The 14,783-nt window shown below is 44.6% G+C and overlaps 1 protein-coding gene across 1 annotated transcript; it reads right to left on the bottom strand.

The window, feature by feature from the left end:
* Positions 1 to 6,154: 6,154 nt before the first annotated feature.
* On the bottom strand, positions 6,155 to 13,188 carry LOC110535182 (PR domain zinc finger protein 14-like). The gene is made up of 8 exons (XM_036934701.1): positions 10,585 to 13,188; positions 10,084 to 10,137; positions 9,766 to 9,926; positions 9,228 to 9,498; positions 8,764 to 8,966; positions 8,105 to 8,206; positions 7,224 to 7,443; positions 6,155 to 7,029 (listed from the first exon to the last, which is right to left on the bottom strand). Exons 1-8 carry the CDS (start codon positions 11,315 to 11,317, stop codon positions 6,857 to 6,859), a joined length of 1,917 nt encoding a protein of 638 aa, XP_036790596.1. The 5' UTR covers positions 11,318 to 13,188; the 3' UTR covers positions 6,155 to 6,856.
* Positions 13,189 to 14,783: the final 1,595 nt, after the last annotated feature.

Raw genomic sequence — 14,783 nt, 5'->3', positions numbered from 1 at the left:
CAATACAATTCCTGGAGTCAAGTTGGGGTTTGCCGCTCCTAATACCTGCATGTAAATATTGAAATCCAACAGCACACACTTTCCTATTTGTCTTAATATATATTGACTTGTAGTACCGTTAAATATAAAGATAATTTACATTTTGAAACATCGTTGCTGGAATGTCAACACTCTTAAAAATATAAAATAACTTCTTAAAGTGTGTAACATACGGTATTCTCAGAAGGCCACATCGACTAGAAAACAAACAGCCAAGTCCTCCCGAATCCCCGTCCACCAAGACATGGATAAACACGTCCAGATGAATCGGGAAATCTGAAGGATCTATTTGAACAAATAGGAAAAGATGAATACGACTTTGTTGGGTGTTGCATCCGATGTCTCCATGATGAAAACAACAACTACCGAGCTAAAGGGAAAAGTTGATGCGATACAGTAGAGGATGGATGGGGCAGAGGGACAGGTTTCTACAGTAGAGGATGGATGGGGCAGAGGGACAGGTTTCTACAGTAGAGGATGGATGGGGCAGAGGGACAGGTTTCTACAGTAGAGGATGGATGGGGCAGAGGGGCAGGTTTCTACAGTAGAGGATGGATGGGGCAGAGGGACAGGTTTCTACAGTAGAGGATGGATGGGGCAGAGGGACACATTTCAACAGTAGAGGATGGATGGGGCAGAGGGACAAATTTCAACAGTAGAGGATGGATGGGGCAGAGGGACAAATTTCAACAGTAGAGGATGGATGGGGCAGAGGGACAGGTTTCTAAAGTAGAGTATGGATGGGGCAGAGGGACAGGTTTCTACAGTAGAGGATGGATGGGGCAGAGGGACAAATTTCAACAGTGGAGTATGGATGGGGCAGAGGGACAAATTTCAACAGTGGAGTATGGATGGGGCAGAGGGACAAATTTCAACAGTGGTTGATAAAACAGTCCATTTTGAGAGTTTTTTGTAGCTCATTCCAGTCGTTAGCTGCAAGGGTAGCATTCCAGAGAGACATCAGAGACTGTAACGTTCTTTGCTTCACGGAAACATGGCTCACTGGAGAGACGCTATCGGAGTCGGTAAAGCCAGCTGGTTTCTTCACGCATCGCGCCGACAGAAACAAACATCTTTCTGGTAAGAAGAGGGGCATGGGCGTATGCTTTATGGTTAACGAGACGTGGTGTGGTCACAACAACATACAGGAACTCAAGTCCTTCTGTTCACCTGATTTAGAATTCAAACTTTATTTGACTCTTTGCAAACTGGAATCCATATATCCTGAGGCTGCATTCATTGTAGCTGGGGATTTTAACAAGGCTAATCTGAAAACAAGACTCCCTAAATTGTATCAGCATATCGATTGCGCAACCAGGGCTGGTAAAACCTTGGATCATTGCTATTCTAACTTCCGCGATGCATATAAGGCCCTCCCCCGCACTCCTTTCGGAAAAGCTGACCACGACTCCATTTTGTTGCTCCCTGCCTACAGACAGAAGCTAAAACAAGAAGCTCCCACGCTGAGGTCTGTTCAACGCTGGTCATCAAACAACAACATTGAGGAATACGCTGATTCAGTGAGCGAGTTCATTAGCAAGTGCATTGGCGATGTCGTACCCACAGCAACTATTAAAACATTCCCCAACCAGAAACCGTGGATTGATGGCAGCATTCGCGCTAAACTGAAAGCGCGAACCAATGCTTTTAACCAGGGCAAGGTGATCGGAAACATGACCGAATACAAACAGTGTAGCTATTCCCTCCGCAAAGCAATCAAACAAGCTAAGCGTCAGTATAGAGACAAAGTAGAGTCGCAATTCAACGGCTCAGATACAAGAGGTATGTGGCAGGGTCTACAGTCAATCACGGATTACAAAAAGAAAACCAGCCCCGTCGCGGACCAGGATGTCTTGCTCCCAGACAGACTAAACAACTTCTTTGCTCGCTTTGAGGACAATACAGTGCCACTGACACGGCCCGCTACCAAGGACTCTCCTTCACTGCAGCCGACGTGAGAAAAACATTTCGCCCCTCGCAAGGCTGCAGGCCGAGACGGCATCCCCAGCCGCGCCCTCAGAGCATGCGCAGACCAGCTGGCTGGTGTGTTTACGGACATATTCAATCAATCCTTATCCCAGTCTGCTGTTCCCACATGCTTCAAGAGGGCCACCATTGTTCCTGTTCCCAAGAAATCTAAGGTAACTGAGGAGGGGACTGAGCACACACCCCTGATGGGCCCCCGTGTTGAGGATCAGCGTGGCGGATGTGTTGTTACCTACCGTAACCACCTGGGGGCGGCCTGTCAGAAAGTCCAGGATCCAGTTGCAGAGGGAGGTGTTTGCATCATCTGTGTATCTGTTGGTGCGGTATGCAAATTGGAGTGGGTCTAGGGTTTCTGGGATAATGGTGTTGATGTGAGCCATGACCAACCTTTCAAAGCATTTCATGGCTACAGACGTGAGTGCTACGGGTCTGTAGTCATTTAGGCAGGTTACCTTTGTGTTCTTGGGCACAGGGACTCTGGTGGTCTGCTTGAAACATGTAGGTATTACAGACTCCATCAGGGACATGTTGAACATGTCAGTGAAGACACCTGCCAGTTAGTCAGCACATGCCCGGAGCACACGTCCTGGAAATCGGTCTGGTCCTGCGGCCTTGTTAATGTTGACCTGTTTAAAGGTCTTACTCACGTCGGCTGTGGAGAGCGTGATCACACAGTCGTCCTGAACAGCTGATGCTCTCATGCATGTTTCAGTGTTACTTGCCTCGAAGCGAGCACAGAAGTAATTTAGCTCATCTGGTAGGCTGGTGTCACTAGGTAGCTCTCGGCTGTGCTTCCCTTTATAGTCTGTAATAGTTTGCAGGCCCGACGAGCGTCGGAGCCAGTGTAGTATGGTTTGATCTTAGTCCTGAATTGACTCTTTGCCTGTTTAATTGTTCGTTGGAGGGCATAGCAGGATTTCTTATAAGCTTCCGGGTTACACCACAAAACTCACGGTGTTATATGTATTTTTTAAATGCACCCCTCTCCCCAACGGAGGAGTAATTCTGTTTGGCTGGGCCTGTCTCCCCAGTGGGTGGACCTGGCTCCCAATTGGGTGGGCCAATGCCCTCCCAGGCCCACCCATGGCTGTCTTCCTGCCCAGTCATGTGAAATCCATAGATTAGGGCCTAATTATTTCAATTGACTGATTTCCTTCTATGAACTGTAACTCAATAACATCTTTGAAATTGTTGCGTTTATATTTTTGTTCAATATATAATTATAGAAAATATATGCAACGAATTTTCCACCAACAGGTTTCTGTGCCAATGCATGACACAATCAATAAGTAAAGCATACCGACTTCTCTCTCTTTTTCCCCATCTCTCTCTCTTTCCCCCGTCTCTCTCTCTCTCTTTCCCCCGTCTCTCTCTCTCTTTTCCCCGTCTCTCTCTCTCTCTCTTTCCCCCGTCTCTCTCTCTCTTTCCCCCGTCTCTCTCTCTCTTTTCCCCGTCTCTCTCTCTCTCTTTTCCCCGTCTCTCTCTCTCTTTCCCCCGTCTCTCTCTCTTTTAACCGTCTCTCTCTCTCTCTTTCCCCCATCTCTCTCTCTCTCTTTTCCCCGTCTCTCTCTCTCTCTCTCCCCCATCTCTCTCTCTCTTTACCCCGTCTCTCTCTCTCTTTTAACCGTCTCTCTCTCTCTCTTTCCCCCATCTCTCTCTCTCTCTTTTCCCCATCTCTCTCTCTCTTTCCCCCATCTCTCTCTCTCTCTTTTCCCCATCTCTCTCTCTCTTTCCCCCATCTCTCTCTCTCTCTTTTCCCCATCTCTCTCTCTCTTTCCCCCATCTCTCTCTCTCTTTCCCCCGTCTCTCTCTCTCTTTTCCCCGTCTCTCTCTCTCTCTTCCCCCATCTCTCTCTCTCTTTCCCCCGTCTCTCTCTCTCTCACTTTCTTTTTTCCCTGTCTCCCTCGCTCTCTCTTTTCCCCCATCTCCCTCTCTCTCTCTTTCCCCCGTCTCTCTCTCTCTTTTCCCCGTCTCTCTCTCTCTCTCTTTCCCCCATCTCTCTCTCTCTTTCCCCGTCTCCCTCGCTCTCTCTTTTCCCCCATCTCCCTCTCTCTCTCTTTCCCCCGTCTCTCTCTCTCTTTCCCCCTCTCTCTCTCTCCCCCATCTCTCTCTCTCTTTCCCCGTCTCCCTCACTCTCTCTTTTCCCCCGTCTCCCTCTCTCTCTCTCTGCTCGGAATTAGCTTGCAAAAAACGGAACAGTCCGCAGGAAGCCAGACGTTAAATTACATTTCAATTTAGTCGGCCAATTGTCCGTAGAGTTGGTCCATATGCAGAGGGTTAAGGTGGGGGTAAGAGACAGAGAAGAGAAGAGCAGAGGGGAGAGGGTTAAGGTGGGGGTAAGAGACAGTCAGAGAGGAGGAGAGGGGAGGGGACAGGGTTAAGGTGGGGGTAAGAGACAGTCAGAGAGGAGCAGAGCAGAGGGGAGAGGGTTAAGGTGGGGGTAAGAGACAGTCAAAGAGGAGGGGAGGGGGTAAGAGACAGTCAGAGAGGAGCAGAGGGGAGGGGACACGGTTAAGAGACAGTCAGAGAGGAGGGGAGGGGACAGGGTTAAGAGACAGTCAGAGAGGAGGGGAGGGGAGAGGGTTAAGGTGGGGGTAAGAGACAGTCAGAGAGGTGCAGAGGGGAGGGGGTTAAGGTGGGGGTAAGAGACAGTCAGAGAGGACGGGAGGGGAGAGGGTTAAGGTGGGGGTAAGAGACAGTCAGAGAGGAGGGGAGGGGAGAGGGTTAAGGTGGGGGTAAGAGACAGTCAGAGAGGAGGGGAGGGGAGAGGGTTAAGGTGGGGGTAAGAGACAGTCAGAGAGGAGCAGAGGGGTGGGGACAGGGTTAAGGTGGGGGTAAGAGACAGTCAGAGAGGAGCAGAGGGGTGGGGACAGGGTTAAGGTGGGGGTAAGAGACAGTCAGAGAGGAGCAGAGGGGTGGGGACAGGGTTAAGGTGGGGGTAAGAGACAGTCAGAGAGGAGCAGAGGGGTGGGGACAGGGTTAAGGTGGGGGTAAGAGACAGTCAGAGAGGAGCAGAGGGGAGGGGACAGGGTTAAGGTGGGGGTAAGAGACAGTCAGAGAGGAGGGGAGGGGAGAGGGTCATTGTCTCTTCTCCCCAGCCCACTGTCCCCTGGCCCTCAGACCACCTCATTGTCTCTTCTCCCCAGCCCACTGTCCCCTAGCCCTCAGACCAACTCATTGCCACTTAATTTGGTCCTACTGGGGTTTGTTCATTTTCCCACTGCCAGCATCCCCCTAACCCATCACACACGCAGAGACACACGCACACACACAGTATTCTCCTCACTGTCCGAAAAGGGCACGCTTGGAACACACACACAGTATCCTCCTCACTGTCCGAAAAAGGCACGCTTGGAGCACACACACACGTGCACACACACTATCCTCATCGCTGTCTGAAAGGGGCACGCTTGGAGCACACGCGCGCTGTTGAATTGTGTAGGCCACTGCTGAGACCGCTCAGGTGGAACTGAAGGATGTCTCCTTTCTCCCACGAGGGAGAGAGAAAATTATGGATTGGGTCTTGTTAAATGAAACAAGAATAATTCTAATATGTGATACAACTAAAGTAACGAATAAGTATCTTTAAATGGTACGTTAAAGCCCGTTATACAGTAACATCGCTAGATGTACTCTGCTTCCGGGGGTTGGAACGATCGAAATGTTTTTATTTTTTTACTGAGCATAAAATGAAATATGACTGAAATGTGTTTGTAAATCTAAAATGCTAAACCGTCACCTGAATGTGGAGATGTTATTGCTCTACTCTTAAGTCTTGGAATCATCGAAAACGAATCACACACAGCTATTCAACTCCATAGAGTCTATAGAATGAATTATACATGAGGATATTTGTAGAATTATTTTCAGGAACGAAAACCATTAATATAGTCTCACCAGAATTGAATATCATTGTGTTTCGATATATTAGATATTTCTTACAGTATGTTAGATGAATTAAATGTACCCCCCCCCCCCCCCAAATATATATATATATGTATTTTTAAATGTAGCCAATTAGATTGTAAAATCAACATCAGTCGTCATTGTTCGATGCGAATAATGTTTGTTAATTAACTAATCAAAGGCAATATTTTTACAAACAAACTAACCCAATCTTGAATTTAGGTTTATTTCATGCTATTATTTAATTCATATTTATTAGACAGCCGATGCTTTTTAACAATGAAATACAGATACACATTACAGTGACTGCTTTTGCAGCCTACAAGAGACGAGAAACAGACAGTCAAACGTAAAAATAAAAAAATAAAAAAAAAGTTATCTTATCTGACAGTGAAATAGGATGAATTTAGCTAGAGGTATTATGATAAATATTGTATGAAGATAAATTAACACGTTTAAATTGATCAACGTTGATTGGGGATGTATGTATAAATGCAAAACGTTTATACAGTATTTATCCTACAGAATAACACTAATCCAAGCTTATATAAATGTGAACTAAAATCATTTGTGATCACGAACGTTAATAAACGTAACATTTCGTTAAAATCGTGCGTTACTTGGCTTCATTGACCAACACCAATAATAACTAAATCCCACTAATAGCAGAAGTGTTTAGCCATAAACAACACGTATTATTCCCACACACACAAAAAAAAACAGATTCAAATAAATAAATTGGACAAAAACAATTTACAGTGTGTCATACAATACAGTAACGTTGTATTAAATATATTCCCAATAGTTATTACTCTAAAAACATAAAACGTGTCGCTGTTTGGACGTCTTAGCGATCTGAGCTCTACTTGATATTTCCCTTAATAACAAATTCTAGAATAAGAAATGATCATTCTACGGAATGGGTTTAATTCCAGGGTCGATATTCTTGGTTCAGAATCGTCAGGCCTGTGTAAAAGTTCTCCTCCGTCAGTCTTTGCGTCCTGCAGTCCTTGGTGAACGAAAACATCTCGGTTGTATCCTCCAAAGATCCGTTTCGTGAGATGATGGGAGGAACTGCGGGTTCCGACAGAGGGCCTTCTGTCAATAACGTAAATATAACATTTTAGAAGGAGTATCCATATATATTAGGCAATTGAGGTGAGACACATACGTCAGCATTATATTTCTATATTCATCCAGTGATGTTTGTTTTTTCACTCAAGAGGCCTTAGACCTTGGTACAAGCAACACGTGTCCTATTCCTTCAATATCTATTGACAATCAGATCTTACTTGTGTGACTCTTCATGTGGTTCTTGAGTTCTGTCGCTTCTTGGAAGGTGCTGCCGCACACGTCGCACGGGTACAGCTTATCATTGGCGTGGGTGCGTCGGACGTGGCTGTCGTGCGCGGCGTGCGAGGCAAAGGCTCTCCCGCAGTGTTTACACTTGAAGGGCCGCTCTCCGGAGTGCTGGCGGATGTGCGTGCGCAGGATACTGGAAGCGGTAAACGCCTAGAACAACGTGGAGGACATAGAAGTTTGAGAACATGAGTGGACTCAATAGGTCTACGGTTCTGATAGAACGGGATACTTTGATAGTCATGGGTTGTTTGGCAAGACTACACGTTGGCCAATACAGCAATAGACCGCCACCAAATGCAGGCCTGGCACATACATGCTCTGTAATCGAAAATCTGGATTCAATTCGATTTCGAATACCTTTTCATTTAGAAAAGATTTTAAAAGAGCAGATAACTAGCATATAGTCTAACTTATCTTTGCTAAACAGAGGATTTTGGTTAAACAAAGTAGGCGACATAAAACTAAGGAGGAGGGTGTCATTTCCTACTAACAACAAAGAAAACGTCTGTTCATAGAGCCGTAAATTCAGAGCGTAATCTCGGGGCGTGGGGGAACAATAGTGTGTTTGTGTGTGTGTGTGGGGGGGGGGGGGGGGGGGTACATCTGGCGCTAATCACCATGGAAGTGTCTCGGTGGAGCGTGCCTGCACCAGGAGACAATAACGAGGGCGCTTGCGCCAAATGCACCATGAAATGAGGAAGCTTCTAAATGGTGAGATCGGGGTCTGCCAACCCACCCGCCCACCGACTCGATGACACACGCTGTTCTACACTTACCTTGTTACAGTAGACAGAGGCTCTTCTATGCTTACCTTGTTACAGTAGACACACTTGTAGGGCCGCTCTCCTGAGTGCACGCGCATGTGTTTGTTGAGACTGGAGGACTGAGAGAAACTCTTACCGCACACCGAACACTGTGAAGAGACAGGCGACACGCTCAGCACGGGGAAGTGTTGTCACATCAACACCGAGTGCACTAAGACTACTGTCTCTTAGTCTATGCCGCTCTGACATCGCTAGTCCATTTATTCAGATATTCTTTAATTACATTCCTTTACTTAGATCTGTGTGTATATTGGTTATATGTTGAGAAATGGTTAGATATTACTTGTTAGATACTACGGCACTGTTGGAGCTAGAAACACAAGCATTTCGCTACACCCGCAATAGCATCAGCTAAACACGTGTCTGTGACCAATAACGTTTGATTTGAGTGACCGTTCAGTTACAGATTTAGGAGGAAAGCAGGCCTATGTATATGTTCCACTGACAGAGGAGCGGGGAGATTAGAGAAATCAGCAGACATTAAGTAGATCCTATGGGAAATGTGCTGTTATTTAACACTGAATAAGAGGGTGAAATATAAGGAGTAGGCATAAAACAAACTAGAGATGTAGGGAGAAAGTAGGCCTATAGTCTAATGCAAAAGGAGCTGTTTTTCAGCACCATTCGTATGATTTCGTCATTTTACCTTATGTGGTCGGTGTTTCTCGTGAACGTGTAGGATATGAATCCTCAGTCGGTCTCTCTTCTCGAACGACCTGTTGCAGAGATGACACGGGAACTTCCGGTCGCCCTGGTCCACGCAGCGCGTGTACTTCAGATGCTTGTCTCTGTAGTATTGATAGGCGAACACTTTGCCACACCGATCACACTTAAAACCCTCTCCAGAATCTGAAATAAAAACAAGATGCTATCAGGAAAAACATTGGTGGATTTTCAGTGACAAGGCTGCTTCTACAAATAAACACGTGTCATACATTTATATAACGATATAATTAAGACTAGAAGAGAATAAGATCCTTTACAGCATTGTGACGTTTATGTAAAATATATATTCCACAAATAAAGTTCCCGCCGGGGAAGATACCGTTATTATTTTCTATTCGAATAAAGATGAATCTGATTCTCTGATTCTATATTAAATGTCTTCACCTTCAAGCGGAAGCATAACGTTCCCCTCCTCCGGCGAGTCCTTCAGAGTGAGAGGAATCCCCAGGAACTGAACATAGCAGTCCCCGTACCAGACCAGCAGCTCCTGGCCCGGCTGGACCTCCTTACAGGCATCGTAGAAGATCTGGCCCTGACTCTGTACTGCGATTAGGTTCTGCTCCTCCGGGAAGCGCGCGCACTTCACCAGCGACATCCAGTTACCGGAAGAGCCCCGGCCATCCACGAAGTGACTCAACCGACCGTTCTCGAACACCTGGATTAAAGGACACAGAGAAAAGGTTGTTAAGCCTATTATATCTCGCACGAAAATGTATGTGGATACAAATTGTTTGACAGGACGGGCTTTGAATTCATTGGTAATCTAGCATCTCGTACTAGGCCTACAATTACGCATAAATTGACATTGACGCACAGCTGGTTTACTCACCAAATAAAAACACCAAAAGGTTTAAACGTTTAGTTCACAGTAAATAAATAACACACACAATATTAAGGAACTTAATTAAGGAATTAAACTGACCTCCCACATCAGAGTGTTGTCGTCATGTGTTTTGATCTCGCTCGTATTGACCAGTTTCCCCTGAAATGGGCCGAACCGGGTTCCCTTGGTGACGGCGCTCTTCACCGCAAAAACTCCGTAGTGGGACAAACTGCCGTAACTCGTCTGGTGGATAGTTAACTCTGGAAGTGACATTTGAAAACACGTTAAAGTTAACACCCTTTACACAACTTCACAAAGTACAAACAGAACATTCTAACAGAGAGAGAGAGAAAGGAGAGAGAGAGAGATATGTCCCACGCCAATAAAGCCCTTTGAATTTAATTGAGAGAGGCCTACCTTCTGGAAGCTCAAGCGCCTGAGTATTCAAGGTGAGTATCTCACTGTTACAAACTGTTGAAGAGAATGGTCAAGTATTGGTGGTCAATTGTGAACATTAGGGCCTAACAAATCAAACACAACATGACGGACCATATGGGCTGTTTTCCCAGACATAGATTAAACCTCCTGGAATTGACAGTTTGGTTTGAAGATCTAGACTATTATTTAAATAGTCATACACACGGACTAAGGTAAATAAATCAATAATCATCCAATCCCAGCTACAAATACAGAATTAGTGTCTATATGAACTGAAAGAATCTCCAGCCCCAATTAGCAACAGCAAGCAATAAAGGCGTATTGCATCTAACTGTTTAAACGTGTTACACTGCCTGTTATATACCTGTTAGGACAGCTGAAGTAATAACACAGTTTGATTTTAAGAACAATTACCCAGTTTCGATAACATTTCAAAGGTAATTGGGTGTCAGGGCTATGCAAGATGCTTTATCTGTCTACCTGAGTTCCCGTTCAGGGCTATTCCTGAGATAGCGTGACCGGTATTCTGCTCTTGTCTCCCGGTATATCCGTACAGCACGGTGAACAGATCGTCCTCACTGAAACTATAAGTGTGCTTCTTCTTCGATGATAATTCGGTTCCCCTGAGGTGGAGCGAACGTGCTTTGGACGGCGAGACGGAGCGAGCAGAAGACCTCTCGCTCGAGGCGGGACTGCTGTAGTCTGATAACGGCCCAGTAGCTTGCTCGGTCACCACCGCCGCCAGCTCCTCGTGCTTGGAGTAAATCGCTTGTCCCACTCCCGGCATCATCCGATTGAAATACGGGATGTTCGACACGTTGAAAATCTGCTCATGGAGCACGTTAACGGCGTGGCCGCCGTGGCCGAAGAATGAGGGGTTACCGGCGGTGAAGTTGAACGGCATGACTGCCTGGGTGTCGGTGACTAGCCGTCCCAGAGACTTGAGCGGGTGGAGGGGATGCTGAGAGCTCCTGAAGATGTTCATGTTGTGGTGGGCTCCGGGCAGCGGGGCAGCGTAGTAACCCGAGCCCCGGACAGGGCTGCCTTTGAGGGGGTTGGAGTGGAACGGCTTGTCCTTCACGACGGGGATGCTGGACAGAGACACAGACATCACAGCAGGCGAGGAGGCAGAGCCGATCTGGGATGATTTGAATCGGAATGGTGCAGCTATTCTGCCTGGAGAGAGAAAGAGGTGGAGAAATTTTAGCTCCATCTCCAGATGTATTTACCATATTTTCGCTTCTGAAATGAAAATATACCTCTCTAGTTTATTTGATCGTATTTTTTAAGATTAATAAACAGTAAATCTATTTAGGTAACGAACACATTACGTTAGATCTCTGATCAAAATACATTTAGGAGAATAACATTGTAATCATGCATATTTTCTCAATCAAAATATTTCTGTGTGAATCCACAATAGGAATGTCAATTTAACGAAAGAAAATGTTGCATTTAAATTATCGCCCAATATGAAACGTTTTTGTTATTAGCTACTGGGTAATAATACAAATCTTATTTAGCAACATCAATTTAACAAGATCGAACTTCTGTAGAGATTGATATTTCCAAAATCCTCAATGCTAATTAAATTAAAAGCTACACATACTTCTCGTCATTTTACAAATTCACGAACATATTCCCATGGAGAGCACTGATTTCTACCAGACGAAAACGACTATTTTTTTAACATCCTACTGAATTCACAGAACTTAGCCTACAGCATTCTACTGAATTCACAGAACTTAGCCTACAGCATCCTACTGAATTCACAAAACTTAGCCTACAGCAATCTACTGAATTCACAGAACTTAGACTACAGCAATCTACTGAATTCACAGAACTTAGCCTACAGCATCCTACTGAATTCACAGAACTTAGCCTACAGCAATCTACTGAATTCACAGAACTTAGCCTACAGCAATCTACTGAATTCACAGAACTTAGCCTACAGCATCCTACTGAATTCACAGAACTTAGCCTACAGCAATCTACTGAATTCACAGAACTTAGCCTACAGCAACCTACTAAATTCACAGCAGGTAACCTACAATCTAAAACCAGCTGTTTGGGCATTTTCTTTCCAGTTCGCAAAACACACAATGGATATTCATCAATATATTTAAATTGGTGCTTGTGGTGCCTGCAAAGTAAACTACTTTAAATTGGTACTTGACTTTGCATCCCTGTAAACGAGCAGGATGAGTTGTAGGTGCCGTGGCCCCCCCGTCACAGGGCGAGTAGTGGGTGGTAGTCAGCAGTAACTGAGACAAATCAGGGTCACGACACCCAAATTAAAGAACACCGGGTCAGAGGCAGAGGTCAACATTAATGAAGCTATCACAACTCACCACTCTTTTAAAAAGCATTAGGGCGTTATAGGGCGAGCCCGGTTCAATGGCTATTAACGGGTTACAATAGGGTCAATAAGGAACTTCGTATAACGTATCTGCATAATATTGGTTATATAGATAAGAAACTAACGTGATGAGGATTACAATAAACATAGGTCTAAGGAAAGGTTTTGCCTGAAAGTGATTTTACACATAGTAGGCTAATAATGATAGCATAACATTTCAAACCAGTTACATTTTTTTTTAGCGAAATTATGAAACTTAAATATCTGACTTACCTAAAAAGAGATTATTTATACGTCTGAAGCTGGTGTGTAGTCGAATCCATCCCACGTTCCAAATTCAAAGATTATTATTTTTTTTAGGGGGGGGGGGGGGGGGTTTAAAAGACAACCGAATATTTGTCTACAGCACTTGTTGATATATGCTTGGCATATTGTTAATAGAATCCTATGAAGGTAAAGTAGAGAGGAAAGACGGCAGCAGTAGGATACTTTCTGTCTGCGTGTGTGTTTGTTGTTCTGTGTCCTACTGAACAGACGGCTGTATATAGAACCGCTAAGTGTACGGACTCATAAAAGGTCTCGAGATGCTGCTCTAGTCTCTGCCTGCTATTGGTCAGAGATCAGCTCGGGTCACTCCGTCTCAAACCCCAGGAGGATTTCACCTTTTTCACGGTACGATTACAAACCCCCTACAACACGCATGCAGGCACACAGACGTTTTTACATTCTCATTAAACATGCAAAAAACGTGTCGAACCCCCCCCCCCAAGTATTTTGTTAGGCTTACAGTTAGCCCAAACCAAACTGCGAGCGACAACTTTAATTTAAAATCAAACATCAACTCGGTTTTATGTTCCTCATTACTTTCATTTTGATAAAAGAGGAAGATGAGGATATGGACTATAAAACATTAGTTTTATAAAAAAAAAGAAAGAAAAGATGGACTCATAAATCCGATGTAGCCTAATATTCGATTGTGTTGCTTACTTCTATGATGTATAAATGCACTTACTTCCGTAAATAAAATACTATTAAGTTGAGGTGTTGTTATTATGCCACTGGGAAGAAAACACATGTGTTTGCAGTTAGTCTATAAACCGGCGTTTCCCAAACTCGGTCCTCGGGAACATAAAGGATGCATGTTTTGGTTTTTGCCCGAACACTACACAACTGAATGGAATTATCAAAACTTGATTATTAGTATTAAAAAAAACATTTTTTAAATACCAGCGAGGGTTAAATAACAAAACTAGTCAGTTAAGATTCAAATGATCAAAGCTTGATGATTAGTAAAACTATTTTTTACCACCTAGGGTAAAAAAAAAAAAAAAACCTGCACCGAGTTAATTTTAAAATGTACCCTTTACTTTACTACGCAAGTCAGTTAAGAATAAATTCTTATTTACAATGACAGCCTACCAGGGAACAGTGGGTTAACTGTCTTGTTCAGGGGCAGAACGACAGATTTTTTACCTTGTCAGCTCAGTGATTCAATCCAGCAATGTTTCGGTTACCGACCCAACGCTCTAACCACTAGGCTACCTGCTGGTTACCGACCCAATGCTCTAACCACTAGGCTACCTGCTGGTTACCGACCCAACGCTCTAACCACTAGGCTACCTGCTGGTTACCGACCCAATGCTCTAACCACTAGGCTACCTGCTGGTTACCGACCAACGCTCTAACCACTAGGCTACCTGCTGGTTACCGACCCAACGCTCTAACCACTAGGCTACCTGCTGGTTACCGACCCAACGCTCTAACCACTAGGCTACCTGCTGGTTACCGACCAACGCTCTAACCACTAGGCTACCTGCTGTTATAAACGAACGAATCGATTTCCGTTAGAACCAACAGGCCTATAATAATTTAAGGAATTATTCAGACGACCATTAAAAACCCTCATCAGTAACCATCCAAAGATTTCATGCACAACTGTAGATTTTTATTTGAACAAAATCAGTTTGGTGGAAACACTCCACTGATGGGAAAGACGCATCTTTTTTTACTGCGGATTTTATGCGGATTTCAATATTTCCAACCCGAGGTTTGTTTCCATCAAAACGAACTTGTGGATAAAAGGCTGTGCGTGATGACGTGGTGCACATAAAAAAAAAACACTTTTGCACTGAAGATCTCATGTACCAAATAAAAAAACCTAAGTTTAATGTGTTGCCATTGCATTTTACAGTGATTTACAGTGATACAGTGAGTCAGTGATTTTGTCACACAAACTGTTGCGATAAATGGCAAAATTGCCCAATCTGGTTTTCACGCAAGCTCTTATAGGCAACAGTTCCTTGATGAAGTTGATACCTTG

The sequence above is a fragment of the Oncorhynchus mykiss genome, chromosome 11 (assembly GCF_013265735.2).
Source record: "Oncorhynchus mykiss isolate Arlee chromosome 11, USDA_OmykA_1.1, whole genome shotgun sequence".
NCBI lineage: Eukaryota > Metazoa > Chordata > Actinopteri > Salmoniformes > Salmonidae > Oncorhynchus > Oncorhynchus mykiss.
The sequence above is the reverse complement of the archived record's forward strand: the minus strand, read 5'-3'. Positions and strand labels throughout refer to the sequence as shown.

Bases quoted from the DNA above. Each gene is read 5' to 3' on its own strand.
- LOC110535182 (XM_036934701.1), bottom strand. From the start codon at position 11,317: ATGGAGCTAAAATTTCTCCACCTCTTTCTCTCTCCAGGCAGAATAGCT. The intron at 10,138-10,584 runs GTAGACAGATAA...TCTCTTCAACAG, and splicing joins AGCCCTGAACGGGAACTCAG to TTTGTAACAGTGAGATACTC. The intron at 9,927-10,083 runs GTAGGCCTCTCT...TGTCACTTCCAG, and splicing joins GGCGCTTGAGCTTCCAGAAG to AGTTAACTATCCACCAGACG.